Source organism: Pieris brassicae, chromosome Z, assembly GCF_905147105.1.
Source record: "Pieris brassicae chromosome Z, ilPieBrab1.1, whole genome shotgun sequence".
NCBI classification, from domain to species: domain Eukaryota; kingdom Metazoa; phylum Arthropoda; class Insecta; order Lepidoptera; family Pieridae; genus Pieris; species Pieris brassicae.
The window spans coordinates 10,800,909-10,815,174 of NC_059680.1; the positions used below are offsets into that span (position 1 = coordinate 10,800,909).

Below are 14,266 nucleotides of genomic sequence, written 5' to 3' on the forward strand. Positions count from 1 at the left end.
ATGTAATCGCGTGAGATATTATCCGCGGGTACTGATAACACCCGACTTGACACCAGGACAGAAACCGCGGCATCGACCGCTGGTCGCCTCGCTGCCCCCACGTAGGGCAGCCGAGGGTCTCACCAGGCGGAACGAGACCGCGAGCTGAGAGTCTGCCCGCTACCACTGATCGTGACAGCTCCGGACATGCCCTCAAGACCGAGTTGTGTAGCTCGATTCTCACAACAGATACATCAAGACATCGGCTGCGTGCTGCAAATCGAGCCCTCTGTCTCCTCGCGCGCTTCTTTATCCAAGGACTAAATGCTACCACACCACCCTAGGAAGTAAGAGTGTAACATGATCATTGAAAAAAAACCTTATTTTGTTAGTCATTCTCATACAAATAATAAGTTTCTGTTCAAATTCGAGCGTACTCCACGCTCAAAGGCCGGCAACGCACCCACTAAAAATGGGTGTCGATGACTGCCCTTTTTGGGCGTTCCGTAACCTCCTATGCCCCCCTATTATATTAAAAAAAATAATAATAGTAATAGTATTTTTCTGTGGTCATTTAAAAAAACGGTAGTCTGTGGTATTTTAGAGAGTACGTGGTCATAATAGAATGACAGACAATTGCAAAAATTGTTGTTTTGGTTCGCAAGAGATAAAATTCTAATCGATAGCTAATAATTGATTTTGTTTTTTGCTAATAGCTATATATAGCTGTAAATTTGTGGCAAATTGTTGTAATCCAGACTTCATCAAGCGTAGGTTACACAATTCATAATAGTTTATTGTATTTTTTTGATATGAAATAAATAATTGAATTAAAAAAATTATTCTAGTTCAAAATGAGGCTCACATTGTGTACCATATTTTTGATCGTTTCTCTTCACGGGTCTTTTGCACCTCCGGTAACCCAAGATAAAGCAAAAGATGATAGTGAAATCAAAGATGACTTGGTAAGCACAGATTCCTATAAGAATTCTAGTTGATCTTTACTAAAATCAACTGGAAGTTATATGGGGTTATTATTATTTCTATATAATATGGTAATGTTATAGTATTTTCCAACTTTCTGTGTTTAGCCATTTATTGCCATTTTATGCCCTTTATTTAAGTAATTGCTTTAACCTTGTAATCTGTTGTAATGTAGTTATAAACGGCAATCACTTTTTCATGTTCCTCCTTTATTGAAATGTACTTCATACATGTAATTGCATGCTATGATCTAATCCTACTTTGCCAAAAAGGTCCTAATCTACTATCACAGAAGTAGAAATACTTTAAATAGAGGCATTAAAATATGTGCTGTCTGAATTTTTGATTGACATGATTTTAAGCATTTAATTTTCAAGATGTGATGGGACACAACTAATAAAAAAAAATTGTATAGTACAGATGAAAATTAGTTGTGTCCCATTGTAAATTAGCATGTATCTTAAGCATCAATCCAAATTTTAATAAGACTCATAAGGTAATACTATGTTGTTAACTGTGTGTGTGTATTGTATAAATTACATATTAATAAAGAAAGATGAGTTAAAGTTTATTATAAAAAGTACCATAATACATTAGAATCTCCTGAACACGAATGTCAAGAAAATTCAACATAACATTACAAGTTTGTAATACATATGATTTAACTGGTGAAATTTCAACTGACAGAGCCGCATTAGTATTTCAAAGTGTATTTTTAGATTTGTAGAGTCGAATTTGCATTACAATTCAACTTATGTTTTGTAGTATATATATATTTTTTTAATGTATTCATTCATTTCACATGTTCAATTCAAAAACCTAATATTAATTTTGGGTTTTATTGATATTATTTCGGGGAATTCCAAGTTTACTATCTATGATTTACAGTCTCCTCTTTCGTCTATAGTCTCTTTTTGAAATTCGAGTTTAAATGTGTATTATCAATACTTCATAGGAAAATAACATTTTGTTTGAGTTAGAAAGTCTAAATTATTCGTCATACCGCGTATTAGGGGTTCAGCGGAAAGGGATTGCATTCTGCATACTGAGGTCATATCATGTATATTTCGTTTTATTAGGAAGATTATATGGAGTATCATCGTTACCTGAAAGAAGTGGTCCAAGCCCTCGAAAGTGATCCAGACTTTCGTGAAAGACTGGAAAAAGCTGATGAAGAGGATGTTAGGGTAAGTAAATATAAATAAATCTTCAAGAAAAAGCTGGCGACAATAATCTTATTAAACTTTAAATGGTATGCCCAAAATAATAATATTTACACCTTTTTTTACAAAAATTAAGGGTATGTTAATAATAAATATTTTTCTGCGTTAAGGCAATGTTTTAATACCTAAAGAAAAACATTGTTTAATTAGAGCTGATTGTTTTAAGAGATGATCTCACAAATGCTGTATTAAGCTGTTATCTTCTAATGAAAACTTTGATCCCATTCTTTAGTATCTGTTCAAAATACAAAACACAATATAAATAACAAAATGTACACTTATGAATGTCAAAAACAGAAGTGTATATAAATTTTACATTTAGTGCCAGTTCTCAAATCAAGGGCGTAGAACGAAAGAGAAGAACTGGCAATAAACTCTCCGCCACTCTTTTTAATCGCCAAGTTTTTGTTTTAATCTGCTTTGTAAACTAATGTTATTTACTGTCACATATTAAGGGTCTTTTGTTAATCCAAGTATGTATGTGTGTAGGGCATAGCGAAACAGTAGTGCGAAAGAAAAGTTGCAAAAATTGCTACAGTTACTGTTATTATACAAGCTTATAAAACAATACACTATTTAATATATGATCATAGCTGTAAAATCTTTTATATATATTTTCATGTATTGAGGTCAAATTTAACGAGATTAAATGAGCCAAAATAAGTAACTTTAAACAATAAGGTGTATTATCTCTCCGTGTAATCTTAATTTTAATGATTAGTTGTCTAATTTGGATTTAAATTAATTATATTTTAAGTAGCCGAAAGTTATTACTGAAATATTAATCAGAATCCCATACAACGAGAGGTCATCAAAAATACCCAGTGCTACAACCATCTTGGTCTCGGATATTTGTTATGTGATCATATTTTTTCAATTAGTCAAGTAGGTGATCAGTTTTTACGCTTGACACATGCTAAAAACTTTTATGTCTAAGGCATGCTTCACGATGTTTTACCGTTACCGTGTCAGCGAGTATTAAATCCACATAGACAACTCCATTGCTGCACATCCGGGGCTCGGACCAAAGACCTCAGGGATGGGAGACGGTCGTTCAAGTCGCTATGTCAATACTTGTCTACAAATGCTTCTTGCAAATGTTCTATTACTTAACCACTCTGTAACTTGCAAGTATGCTTGTATGCTCAATATCCGTTGCGGTGATATCGCGCTGTACAAAAATCATTGAGCTCGGGATCGTTATTGGAAGTTCAGCCCTTTTTTGCTACGCGTTACAATCCTGACCAATTCCTAACAAAATTAGAAATACAATTAATATTTCGGTTTTAATGCTTTGCTCTGCTTGCATATAAGCGAAAGGCCGCCATTGCAATCAGCGATTCAAGTTTTAAGTTGTATATCCTTCTGAATTGTTTTCTTACCTGAAACAATATGTAAACTTTCAGACTGGCAAAATTGCTGAACACCTTGACTTTGTCAATCATAATGTTAGGACCAAACTGGACGAAATTAAACGGAGGGAGTTGGACCGACTACGTCATTTAGCTACGAAGGTAAATATACATTTAGAATTTTTATTTTCAATGTAAATAAGAACGTTTATACGACCACTAATTAGTCACAGCAAAAAAAATCTTACGAATTTTTAACAACGCAACGGGACATGTTTTTCCGTCAGTTTCCTTCATATTTTTTTAAAGAAATAGGTGGTTAGCCTTCGTTGTCTAGGTGTGCACATGACCTTCGAATTGACAACCGCACGCTCAAAACAGGTAAGATTAAGAGTCGAGACTGAGATGTTTTTGACTTATTGGATACTTAGCGCAAAGTCTCGTCTTGGAATTTAACTTTCACTTCATAACGGGAAATACAATAAGAATGATATTGTCAACAGCAATTTGAAATTACTAACAACCTTGAACACGAAGGGAAAGTGCCGACTAGTGATCATTTAGATCACCACAATCCACATACATTTGAAATAGAGGATCTCAAAAAACTTATAAAGAAAACAACTGAGGACTTAGAAGCTGCGGACAAACAGCGAAAGGATCAATTTAAGGTAAAAAAAACTGATTATATTATTTTACCTTGTGAACTAACTAAATTTTGTAAGCTGTTTTTGGATTTGTGTAATTATTTTGGAGGACCATAATAAAGTAATTGGGACCATTGTCTAATATATTAGGGACACCTATGTGTCCCACAATTTAAGATCTTTGTATATCCTAACCAAGTGTTTATCAACACAGATGGTATCAGATTATCTTCATAAATATTCCAAAATATTACAAATAAAAAAATTTCAGGAATATGAAATGCAAAAAGAATTTGAGAAACATCAGAAATTGGAAGGTATGGATGAAACACAAAAAAAGGAATATATGGATAATCTAAAGACTGAAGAAGAGGCTAAAAAACACCACAAACCGGTAAGAATATGGAAAATAATGTCATTGTGCCAAACGTGAAATAAAAGTTGACCGTTGTCATGGTTACGGTGGAAAGGACATTGTATCCGTAATATTAACACAGTCGAAGTTTAATAATATTACATGAAACAATACTGATTCATTAAACTACGTATACATTATACAGTTATTTGTACATTATACATACATTATATATACAATATATTATCCCAGAGTTCTTGGAATACTTCATACCGTAGTTTAGTTTTTTTATAAATTGATTCGATTTCTTTATGCTCTAATGCACAAACTAGATATTGTCGGTAAATTTATTAAAAATACATAAAATAAAATTTTATTACAATAATGACGTTTTACGCATTTTGTCCACTAGACATAATGATAATTGCGAAACAAGCATGATTCAATCATACTTAATAGTTTTGTGTGACATAGAGTCAAAGCGTTGACGGTTTGTAAAAGAAATTCGGCGAAACGCAGTTAGGTTTTTAATGAAATCTATATATGAACGAAGTGTGCACAATCGACCTTACAAAAGCGATAATTTCCTCGTTAATCGCGTGTTACGCGGTGATTACATAATACGCGATTTTATTCGTTTTCTACAGATACTTGCTTGAAATAGTATATTTGGAATATAATATTTGCGGTTTAAAAAAATATTCCTAACTAACGTAATTTGTTAATTTTGATTGTTTAACCAAAAAGTATTAATACAGCTTCTATAATGCCATATGCACATCAATTTCTCACATGTATACGTATAGTACAATAAAGTATTATCGCCTTACAAATGATAGCATGAGATCTCCCTCCAAATACTACGATAAACATTAGTTCCAGAGTTCCTTTATAATTTATATAAGGTTTTAGATATTTATTTCTCATTAAAAATATTACAATAATCACTTACATGACAAGGCGAAAGAATTTCATTTCTAATCTGGTTGGAGCCTTAACTTGGGTCTTTTAGCAACACGAACGATTAACGTATCTTCTCTGGGAGAGGTTTTTCTTGGCGGGCCTTACTAAGAACATTTTGAACAGTTCCGTGTGTTTTATAATGATCAATTGCATTAAAAACTTTCTTAACAGAACAATGTAAATGCTCAGCTATTCTTCAGTACGCCCACTCATGTTTTATATGTAAATTAACAATTATTTGCCTAGTTGAAGAGTCACAACTTTTATTTATGACCATTTTGAACAAAATAAAATACAGATTATTTTTTTTAATTTCCGCCAAAATAATAGAAAAAGCCAAGAAAGTAAACTATTCTGCAACTTCAAAAAAAAGAACGAGCTATGGATGCGTTTTTAAAATGTTTCTAATTACGCGTTCAAGCGGCCAGTAACATGAAATAAACTCCAACATGTGTAGGACTCATTTTGTAATTAAAAGTATGAGGTTTTATATTTATTCATTTAATGAGTTTTTTATAGCCACTCAAGATTATATTATTTATTAATTATAATACGAACATTTGTACATTGAAGTTATACTTTCTTTATTCGTAACAAGTGTTTCTATATATATGTCCAGCACTGTGTATATTACATTTCCATGGGTTTTAGGCAATGTCGATATTTTTTACCATTTAGAGATTTAAGAATACAATTACGTTTCTATGATTACTGATTTCATACTTGCCATAAATATCAAAATAGACCGACTTGAGTCCATCCTCTGGGGTTACGGAATAACAAACTTAATTATAATAGTGCATTACTTTACGTTTCACACTTATCCTCAGATTATATACTATATATATAATACACTTATAAATTACAACAGTTATACATATAATCTATAAATTATACACGTTACGTTGTAATAAATGAAAACAAATTGACGAAAAACAGATCCACCATCCGGGATCCAAACAGCAATTAGAGGAAGTATGGGAGAAACAAGACCATATGGACCAACAATTTGACCCTAAAGCATTCTTCATGATGCACGGTGAGTTATTAATTATATGTTGTCTGTGACAGCTTCACCATCCAGTGACGAGAGGTCAATTGTTAGAATTGTGGAAAAACGAAAAAATGGACAAAGATTTCGACCCCAAAGTGTTTTTCATGATGCATGGTAAGCCGATGCGTGTCGGTTATGCTTAATGTTTTTATCTAAAATCGTATATATCCTTTTAGACAACAGATATACACTACATATAAAATCTCCATTTGATATATGCGGCGGCGTTGCGTAGTTTGAAATAATAAAGTTTATAAGATCATTTTTTTTTACAACTAAATAACAGACAAACATTTTGATTGTTTTGTAAAGTATAGATACGGATTAAATTACATATTAGACGCTTACAATGTATACAGTATCGATGCGTTGTATAGAAGTATACTTATGAACGTTATATAAAAAAAAAACTAAATTCGATAAAGCCAAGTTAGGCATAACCTAAAAGTTTGTTATTCAATTGTGGTTTACGATATTTCTATTTCGTGCTACGCGTTCAATTTGTAGTATTCAAAAAGTAAGTTTGCTCTTTCTATCACAGCGTAAATATTGCAGTGAAACGGGAATCGAAATTAACGTTATGAATTTTGCAAGTTATTTAAATTAAAATAGTGATTTTGAGGCTAGTTTTCCGACTGCGTTGAACAAATAATGCATTGTATTGTTCGCATTACATAAAATATAGATTTTTTTGTTAAAAAGAAACACATCTACACTTAACCATTACTTGCCGGACCATACTTGAAGCCGACTATGGGACAACCCGTATGTAAATAAAGATACATTAAGCATAACCAAATTTTTTTGACAATCATGTTAGTTTTTGTTATCATTTGCACGCATTTGGTCTTTATTGTGTGGCATGTTAGTTTCGTTTTGTTTTCGTTAGTGATTTGTGCTCTGCTATCTTACTTAGAGAGTTGGAATGTAAAATGCTTGTTTTGTTTTACATTTTGAAACGTAATTTTCATATCCGAGAAACTTTCCCCTTGCATTAAATTAATTATTATTATTTTTTTATATTAATTATTTTCGATTTTATGTTATTGTCTAATTGTTTGTAGTTAAATTTTGTTTCATATAAATTATATTTAATTTTATTCGTTATTTAAAAATTCGACCTCTTAATTAGCCCATTATCTAAGATATAAAAAAAATATTTGTTTTTATTGTGCAACCTTTTACGCAAATAACATATATACAAGCATTTAAATTATAGTCATCTACGTTATATAAAAGTCACCAAATTTGGAAAGTTTCTCGGTTTTCGGAATATTCCTTCAAATTTCTGGTAACGAGTACTATTAGTTTGATCTACCCTTCGTATGATATATGTAGAATAATATTCAGTATGTAATATTATATTGGATAAAAAATTTAGTTCACGTGTTAAATAAATATATTAGTATGTAGTTTTTAAAGAAAAATACACTATTAAGAGTTTAACTATAACAATTTAAAACGTAACTTTAACTGATGAAAAAAGTATCACTTTATTTACAAAGGTCTTGCAATAAATTAACGAAAATTGCTCTAGATTTATTTAAATCTAGGCCTCTCATTTCTGTATCTGTGATCTATATTCTGTATTCATAATTTACTCTAATAGGCAAGTAGGTGATGGATTTGAGTCTAAGACATTTATGATGTTATGTTGTGTAATGCACCCTTAGAAAATCTAGATCTGAATGTATGTAATTAATTCACGTTTATAACCTTTACAAATTTAAATGTGTAGTACTCGAATTCATTGACAATAATTATATAGCTTGAATTCAAATTAAATTTAACGTTTTGAGTGATTAACATGCAAATTGAAAATAAATAATTGTTATTATAAAATTTAAATAAGGTTTGATGTCTAGTAATGCATGCGTGTCTGGAAAAAGCATGCGAGCCCACCCATAAAGGGGTATAGGGCATATTTCTTCACAGAACAACCTAAAACAATCGGAATCGAAGATCGACTTAGGGTTCAAAGGCACTGCATTAGAAAATCTAACAGGATTATTTATTATTATGGAAAAGTGAAGAGCAAGCTAGAACCTTATACATGCAAATTTTACTTAAACTTGTCTTATTATTTCAATTAGATTATTATGTATTCGAAAACCCATATAACTCCTCCTTCGGGTTCATACTTTGTTGAAGTAATACTACTGTACTGTACTTATAGACTGTCTCTGTGTTCTATCTAATTAAGTGGACTTCACTAGGATGTCAATTGTCAAAAAAGCTAATTTTAACTCTAGATGTTGACGGTAATGGCGTATGGGACGCGGACGAGGTAAAAGCTTTATTTATCAAGGAGTTAGACAAATTGTATGGACCTGGAGGTCCCAACAAGGATTTGCATGAGAGAGCCGAGGAAATGGAAAGGATGAGGGAGCACGTGTTCAAAGAAAATGACAAAAATCACGACGGTTTGATTGACTTCCACGAATTTATGACTGAGACCCAACGCGCTGAGTTTAACCAAGATGACGGTGAGTAAAACATCCCCGATTCTAAATACGGCATATTAATTATTATAAAAATAAAACCTATTGTAAATATTTGGTATCTATGCTATATGAAATTCTAACGTATTGAAAATATTATTATTTTTTAGTTAAAGCAGTGTTTTCTAACCTTTTTGCGACATACCCCACGTTAGCCTTTCTTAAATTAATATTTAATATTGTTCACTTAAGAAACTTAAATGATAGTTTTTTTTTAAATTAATTTATAACACTACTCCCCTGCCATATTTATTTACAATATACATGGGCGAGCCGGGGCGCAATTCCTCGCGAGACCCGCTCTTTCGGTTTTGTTTGCCTCCTTTAAATATTTAATATTTTTTTCGCGGAATCGTTCCAGGCACGGTCTGTGCTTTATTAACAAGTCCTGTAGGCCGTCAAGGTCTACAGACATCTGCATTTGTTGCTCCAGGTCGTGCCTGGACGATGCGAATATAGGGCAGTGTAGAAGCACATATTCCACTGTTTGTTCTTCATTACTGCAGGCACATGATGGGCCTTGTTCAATGCTATATGAAATTCTAACGTATTGAAAATATTATTATTTTTTAGTCATTAGTGTTTTCCAACCTTTTTTGCGACATACCCCACGTTAGCCTTTCTTAAATTCTTATGCCCCCCTATGTAACATAATATTTAATATTGTTCACTTAAGAAACTTAAATGATAGTTTTGAGGAAGAAAGTACTAGGATTTTGTTAACGAAACACGAAGTAAATTTTAAAAAGATAATGAAAAACTCAACAAATAATTTTTAATAGATTTTTGAATAACTTAACAATTAATGCCCCGTGTGGGGCGTGGGTACGTCCCATCCACATCCACAGAGTTGGGAAACACTGCCTTGAAAGGTATATTTGCGTTAGTCTGCTTTAAAACACAGTGTACCATAGTTATTATTAGATTAAAACGTCCACGATTTCTTTGTTGTAGTTTATATGTAACTTGTTAATATGGTAATGGGTTGTTCTTTGCATGTTCTAATGGCGGGAAAACATTTCAGGCTGGAAATCCATAGACGAGAATCAAATTTATACACAACAAGAGTATACTGAGTATGAACGCAGGCGTTTGGAGGAGTTACATTATCTTCAACAACGTGGCCTGGTAATTATATATATCGGGGAAGAGTTTTTAGATGGTCTTGATACAAATAATTACACCATAATTGTGACACAGTCGCTTTGTTAAGGGGCTCCTAGACGGGCCATTTTTTTTCACGAGAATGTATAGCTGTAAGGGTGTGGCTGGTAGCATCGGCCAGCATTTCCGGCTAGACTATGCAATACTCGGCAATGTTTTTAGTATGGCTGGGATATATTGCTAAATAATGTTTGTATGTCCGATGAGTGTTTAGTGTCCCCGTAACGATCGCTTTGCAGTCGAAAATACTGCAATATTTCCCATATTATTGCTGTCTCGCTTTACGGCCTAATTGCGTCCGTTTTTCATGCGACGTGAGGTTTGCGTAAGTTAGCTTTTAAATATTTGTTCATAGAGTCTTGTTTCCAGACTTAAAATATCTAATGTATAACGCCTATTGAAATAGTGTCGAATCCAAAAATTTCTTAGTTTTGTTTGACTTTGCTTTTAAAGCATTATAAGGTCACAGCACACAAGTCACCCCGGAAAGGGATCGTCACCTTATCGCCTTTCGCCTCGCCGTCAACCTAACGTTTGCACGTAACCATAGCGTATCAGCAGCTCCTGTACGTCAACTCTATTACGGCTAGGCAACACCGCGCTTAGTCGCCGACCGCTGGCTGGCACCCGATCAAACTGATCTGGTACCAACCATTTTGGCGAGGCGAGGCCGATGTTACGATTCCGATTAGTGTGTTCTTGTATCTTTGCAGTAGGGAATTTCATTCAAACAACTGATCTCTTTCCGAATTGTTATGTATGCTGGGACCCATAAGCTGCTGCAACGCGTATGAGTACGCCATTGCAGCCATAGGTACTAGCCAAGCCATCTATGTAGACCATGTAAAGACAAAATAATGAGCCATATACTGTTGCAGAAATATTGCTGAGATATAATTTTTTCAGCCACGTGCTGCATTATAATGTTTTTTTTTCGGGAGCCAGCAATGATGTAGCCACATATTTCATTTTATTGAGTGTAGCTCGTGTAGAGGCCCCTTTATAAAAATACTTGTACTGACAATGTCAAACTAAAATTCTTTTTGACATACAGGAGTCATGGTCATCTGAAAACTTGGGTTATGGTTTTCTTTTTTAAATTATTGATTACTTATCTTGTAGTTTAAAAGCCCATTCAGTTAATTAAAAAAAAAACACAGGTTGACGCTCATGGCCGTCCAGTTCCGGGTGCTGAACACCAATTACATCAATATCAACAACAGGTGTATCAACAACAACAACAGGCGTATCATCAACAACAACAGGCGTATCAACAAAATCAACATTACCAAGGTAACCAACATTATCCAGGACAGATGCCGCCTCAGGGACAGATGCCACCACAGGGCTATATGCCGCCTCAAGGACAGATGCCGCCTCAAGGACAGATGCCACCACAGGGTTATATGCCGCCTCAAGGACAGATGCCACCCCAGGGACAGATGCCACCTCAGGGACAGTTGCCACCCCAGGGACAGATGCCATCCCAAGGTCATATGCCACCTCAAGCTAATATGCCGGCTCAGGGACAGATGCCACCCCAGGGACAGATACCACCTCAGGGATCGGTGCCAGCGCAGGGACAGATGCCACCCCAGGGACAGATTCCAAATCAAGGACAAATTACACAAGGACAGGCGCCACCTCAAGGACAGTTACCAAACCAAGGACAGATGCCAAACCAGGGTCAGATGCCACCACAGGGACAAATGCCTCCACAAGGACAGGTGGCCCCTCAAGCACAAATGACGCAAGGACAGGCGCCACCTCAAGGACAGAATCCTCAAGGACAGATACACCAAGCTCAAATGACTCAAGGGCAATCTCCACCTCAAGGACAAGCCCAAATTCCACAAGGACAAGGTCATAATCAAGTCCCATCTGGAAACCACTAGACGTTTATTTTTTTAAGATAATTGATTGAATTCCCTTGGGGAAACATCAGTTTTCATTTAATCTGTAGATAGAATTGGACATCAAGTATCACAAATTAAACATTAACATGTAGATTTAAAATAATATAATGTTGTATCTTAAAATTCTATGACTTTAGTTATCGGAATTAATGATTTTTATATTTTTTAATCTATAGCAGTATACTATATATAGCACGCAATAAAATCTGTCACTATTTAACTTGACTTTTACAGTGTACCAAGTAAAAGATGTCTTACTGTTTACATAGACAATAGATTTATTGCGCCACCTAACGCACGCACTGTCGAGTGCCAAAAGATCCTTGCAACTATAATCTATGATAACATTTGTAGTACCTATTTAAGATATTAGATGGCGCTAATATTTGTTTCTTGAAAAATATGATTTTTATGTAATAAAACTACTGTGTCTTCTCACCTTAACATCTTAAATTTCCACGTTCAACACGTTTTAACGTTACAAAGATAAGCGACATAGGCTATAAGTAATTGAAATTGTTTCCAAGTTTTTATAATAAAATTGTTGAAATTAATTCTATTTATATAACTATAGTATATTATTCAATGTTCCGAAGTGCCAACTAAGCACTCGAAATTGTGTATTTTAAATTTATCATAACTAAATTGACGGAGATTGTTAGAATTAGGTTAAATAAAGCGTTCATCGAAATTATTTGTGTTTTATTCTCATAAAATGAGTACAGTCCACAAAAAAATATTGTATATTATTTAACGATATTTAAATCTCTTCAATGGTAGTTATATGACCGGTCCTTTTCGATTTATAGTGAAAACGTTGTTTCGGGTAAGTTAATGGATGCAGACATGGGGTGCCCTTTGGAGGTTAGCCGACCCGATAATGATTTGACGAGATAATGATAGCTACACGAATAAACAATTCACATAGTCAACAATTCTTGCGGTATCTATAATAGTAATAATAGTTTCTTTATTTTCTCCCATATAACATTTGCAAAAAACAATAAGATTACAGTTACGAAGGTATTGGGAGACTGGTTTCCAAACTAGGTAAGAACCTGTGATATAGATAACCATTCCATAGCAGAGTCATACTAAGTGGTCACAAAAAGTACATACATATATGGGTAGGCAAACAAATTTAACTTTTTCAAAAAGGAAAAACAAAAAATGTCAACAAGTGAGTAGAAATAAAGTTGTATGGGTGTGTGTGTGAGTGAGTGTTAGAAGTGTGTGTGTGTGAGCGAGTGTTAGAAGAGTGTGTGTGAGTGAGTGTTAGAAGAGTGTGTGTGAGTTAATGTTAGGAGAGTGTGTGTGAGTGAGTGTTAGAAGAGTGTCTGTGAAACATACCCGTTTCAGGCACATGCCTGAGAGCATAAATGATTATATTAAAACTAACCGATTATGCATATTTTTCATTTCAATGGAAGCTTTTAAAAATATATACAGTATCTCCAACATAGACATACGAATTTAAGTCGTTCCGTAATAAGCAAGATTATATCTCGAGCAATTTGCGCCATTGTAATTAAATTAAATTCCGTTAACCCGTTCCAGCACCCAAAACACCACCTCAGTTGTTTTTGTTCAATAAAATGATTTCACGCTTTAATGTAATAGACAATAACTCCTGCCCCTTGTTATAAAAATAAATTGGGATAATGGTTTGTAAGTGTATAAAAAGCAAAAAAACACGAGCCCATCTTATCAAAAATGCTTCATAAAAGAGGGAAACAATCAAACAGACTGAGGTAAGAAAAACTGTTAGTGTTGTGTGCGATTCCTCGTATCTCAATCTTGCTCTCATATCAAATTAATGTCTCTCGCTCAGCTGCTAGTATTTCAAAACACTCGATATCTCGGTATCGAGGTACCACTGTAGTAGTAATTGAAATAATTTTTAATGGACAAATAAGTATGAGCCTAAAAAACCAAGAAACTCTACCCGATTTCATTTGTAGCAACCGTTATTAAAAAACACTTATAATGATTCTCTTTCGTTTCTTTCTACCAATGTGTATGCTGCGATAGAGACAAAAGAATACCTTACATAAAAAATAGAGTATTATCTTTTTTTTAAATAAGGGCTTTCACAAAATAGTATTACGTACACAAGAGAACAAGGTTT

The 14,266-nt window shown here is 33.8% G+C and overlaps 1 protein-coding gene across 3 annotated transcripts; it reads left to right on the plus strand.

Moving 5' to 3' along the window:
• Positions 1-589: 589 nt before the first annotated feature.
• On the plus strand, positions 590-12,830 carry LOC123718490 (nucleobindin-2). 3 transcript variants are annotated; one of them, XM_045675044.1, is made up of 10 exons: positions 590-749; positions 828-944; positions 2,043-2,150; positions 3,593-3,700; positions 4,042-4,209; positions 4,457-4,579; positions 6,443-6,542; positions 8,810-9,043; positions 10,083-10,186; positions 11,383-12,830. In XM_045675044.1, the coding sequence occupies exons 2-10, from the start codon at positions 834-836 to the stop codon at positions 12,115-12,117; spliced, it is 1,791 nt and encodes a 596-aa protein (XP_045531000.1). In that variant the 5' UTR covers positions 590-749; positions 828-833; the 3' UTR covers positions 12,118-12,830. The 3 variants fall into 3 exon arrangements, with proteins under 3 accessions (XP_045531000.1, XP_045531002.1, XP_045531001.1); XM_045675046.1 differs by lacking the exon at positions 6,443-6,542 and adding an exon at positions 6,575-6,671; XM_045675045.1 differs by having other exon boundaries at positions 601-753.
• Positions 12,831-14,266: the final 1,436 nt, after the last annotated feature.

Bases quoted from the DNA above. Each gene is read 5' to 3' on its own strand.
- LOC123718490 (XM_045675044.1), top strand. From the start codon at position 834: ATGAGGCTCACATTGTGTACCATATTTTTGATCGTTTCTCTTCACGGG. The intron at 945-2,042 runs GTAAGCACAGAT...TCGTTTTATTAG, and splicing joins GTGAAATCAAAGATGACTTG to GAAGATTATATGGAGTATCA. The intron at 9,044-10,082 runs GTGAGTAAAACA...AAAACATTTCAG, and splicing joins TGAGTTTAACCAAGATGACG to GCTGGAAATCCATAGACGAG.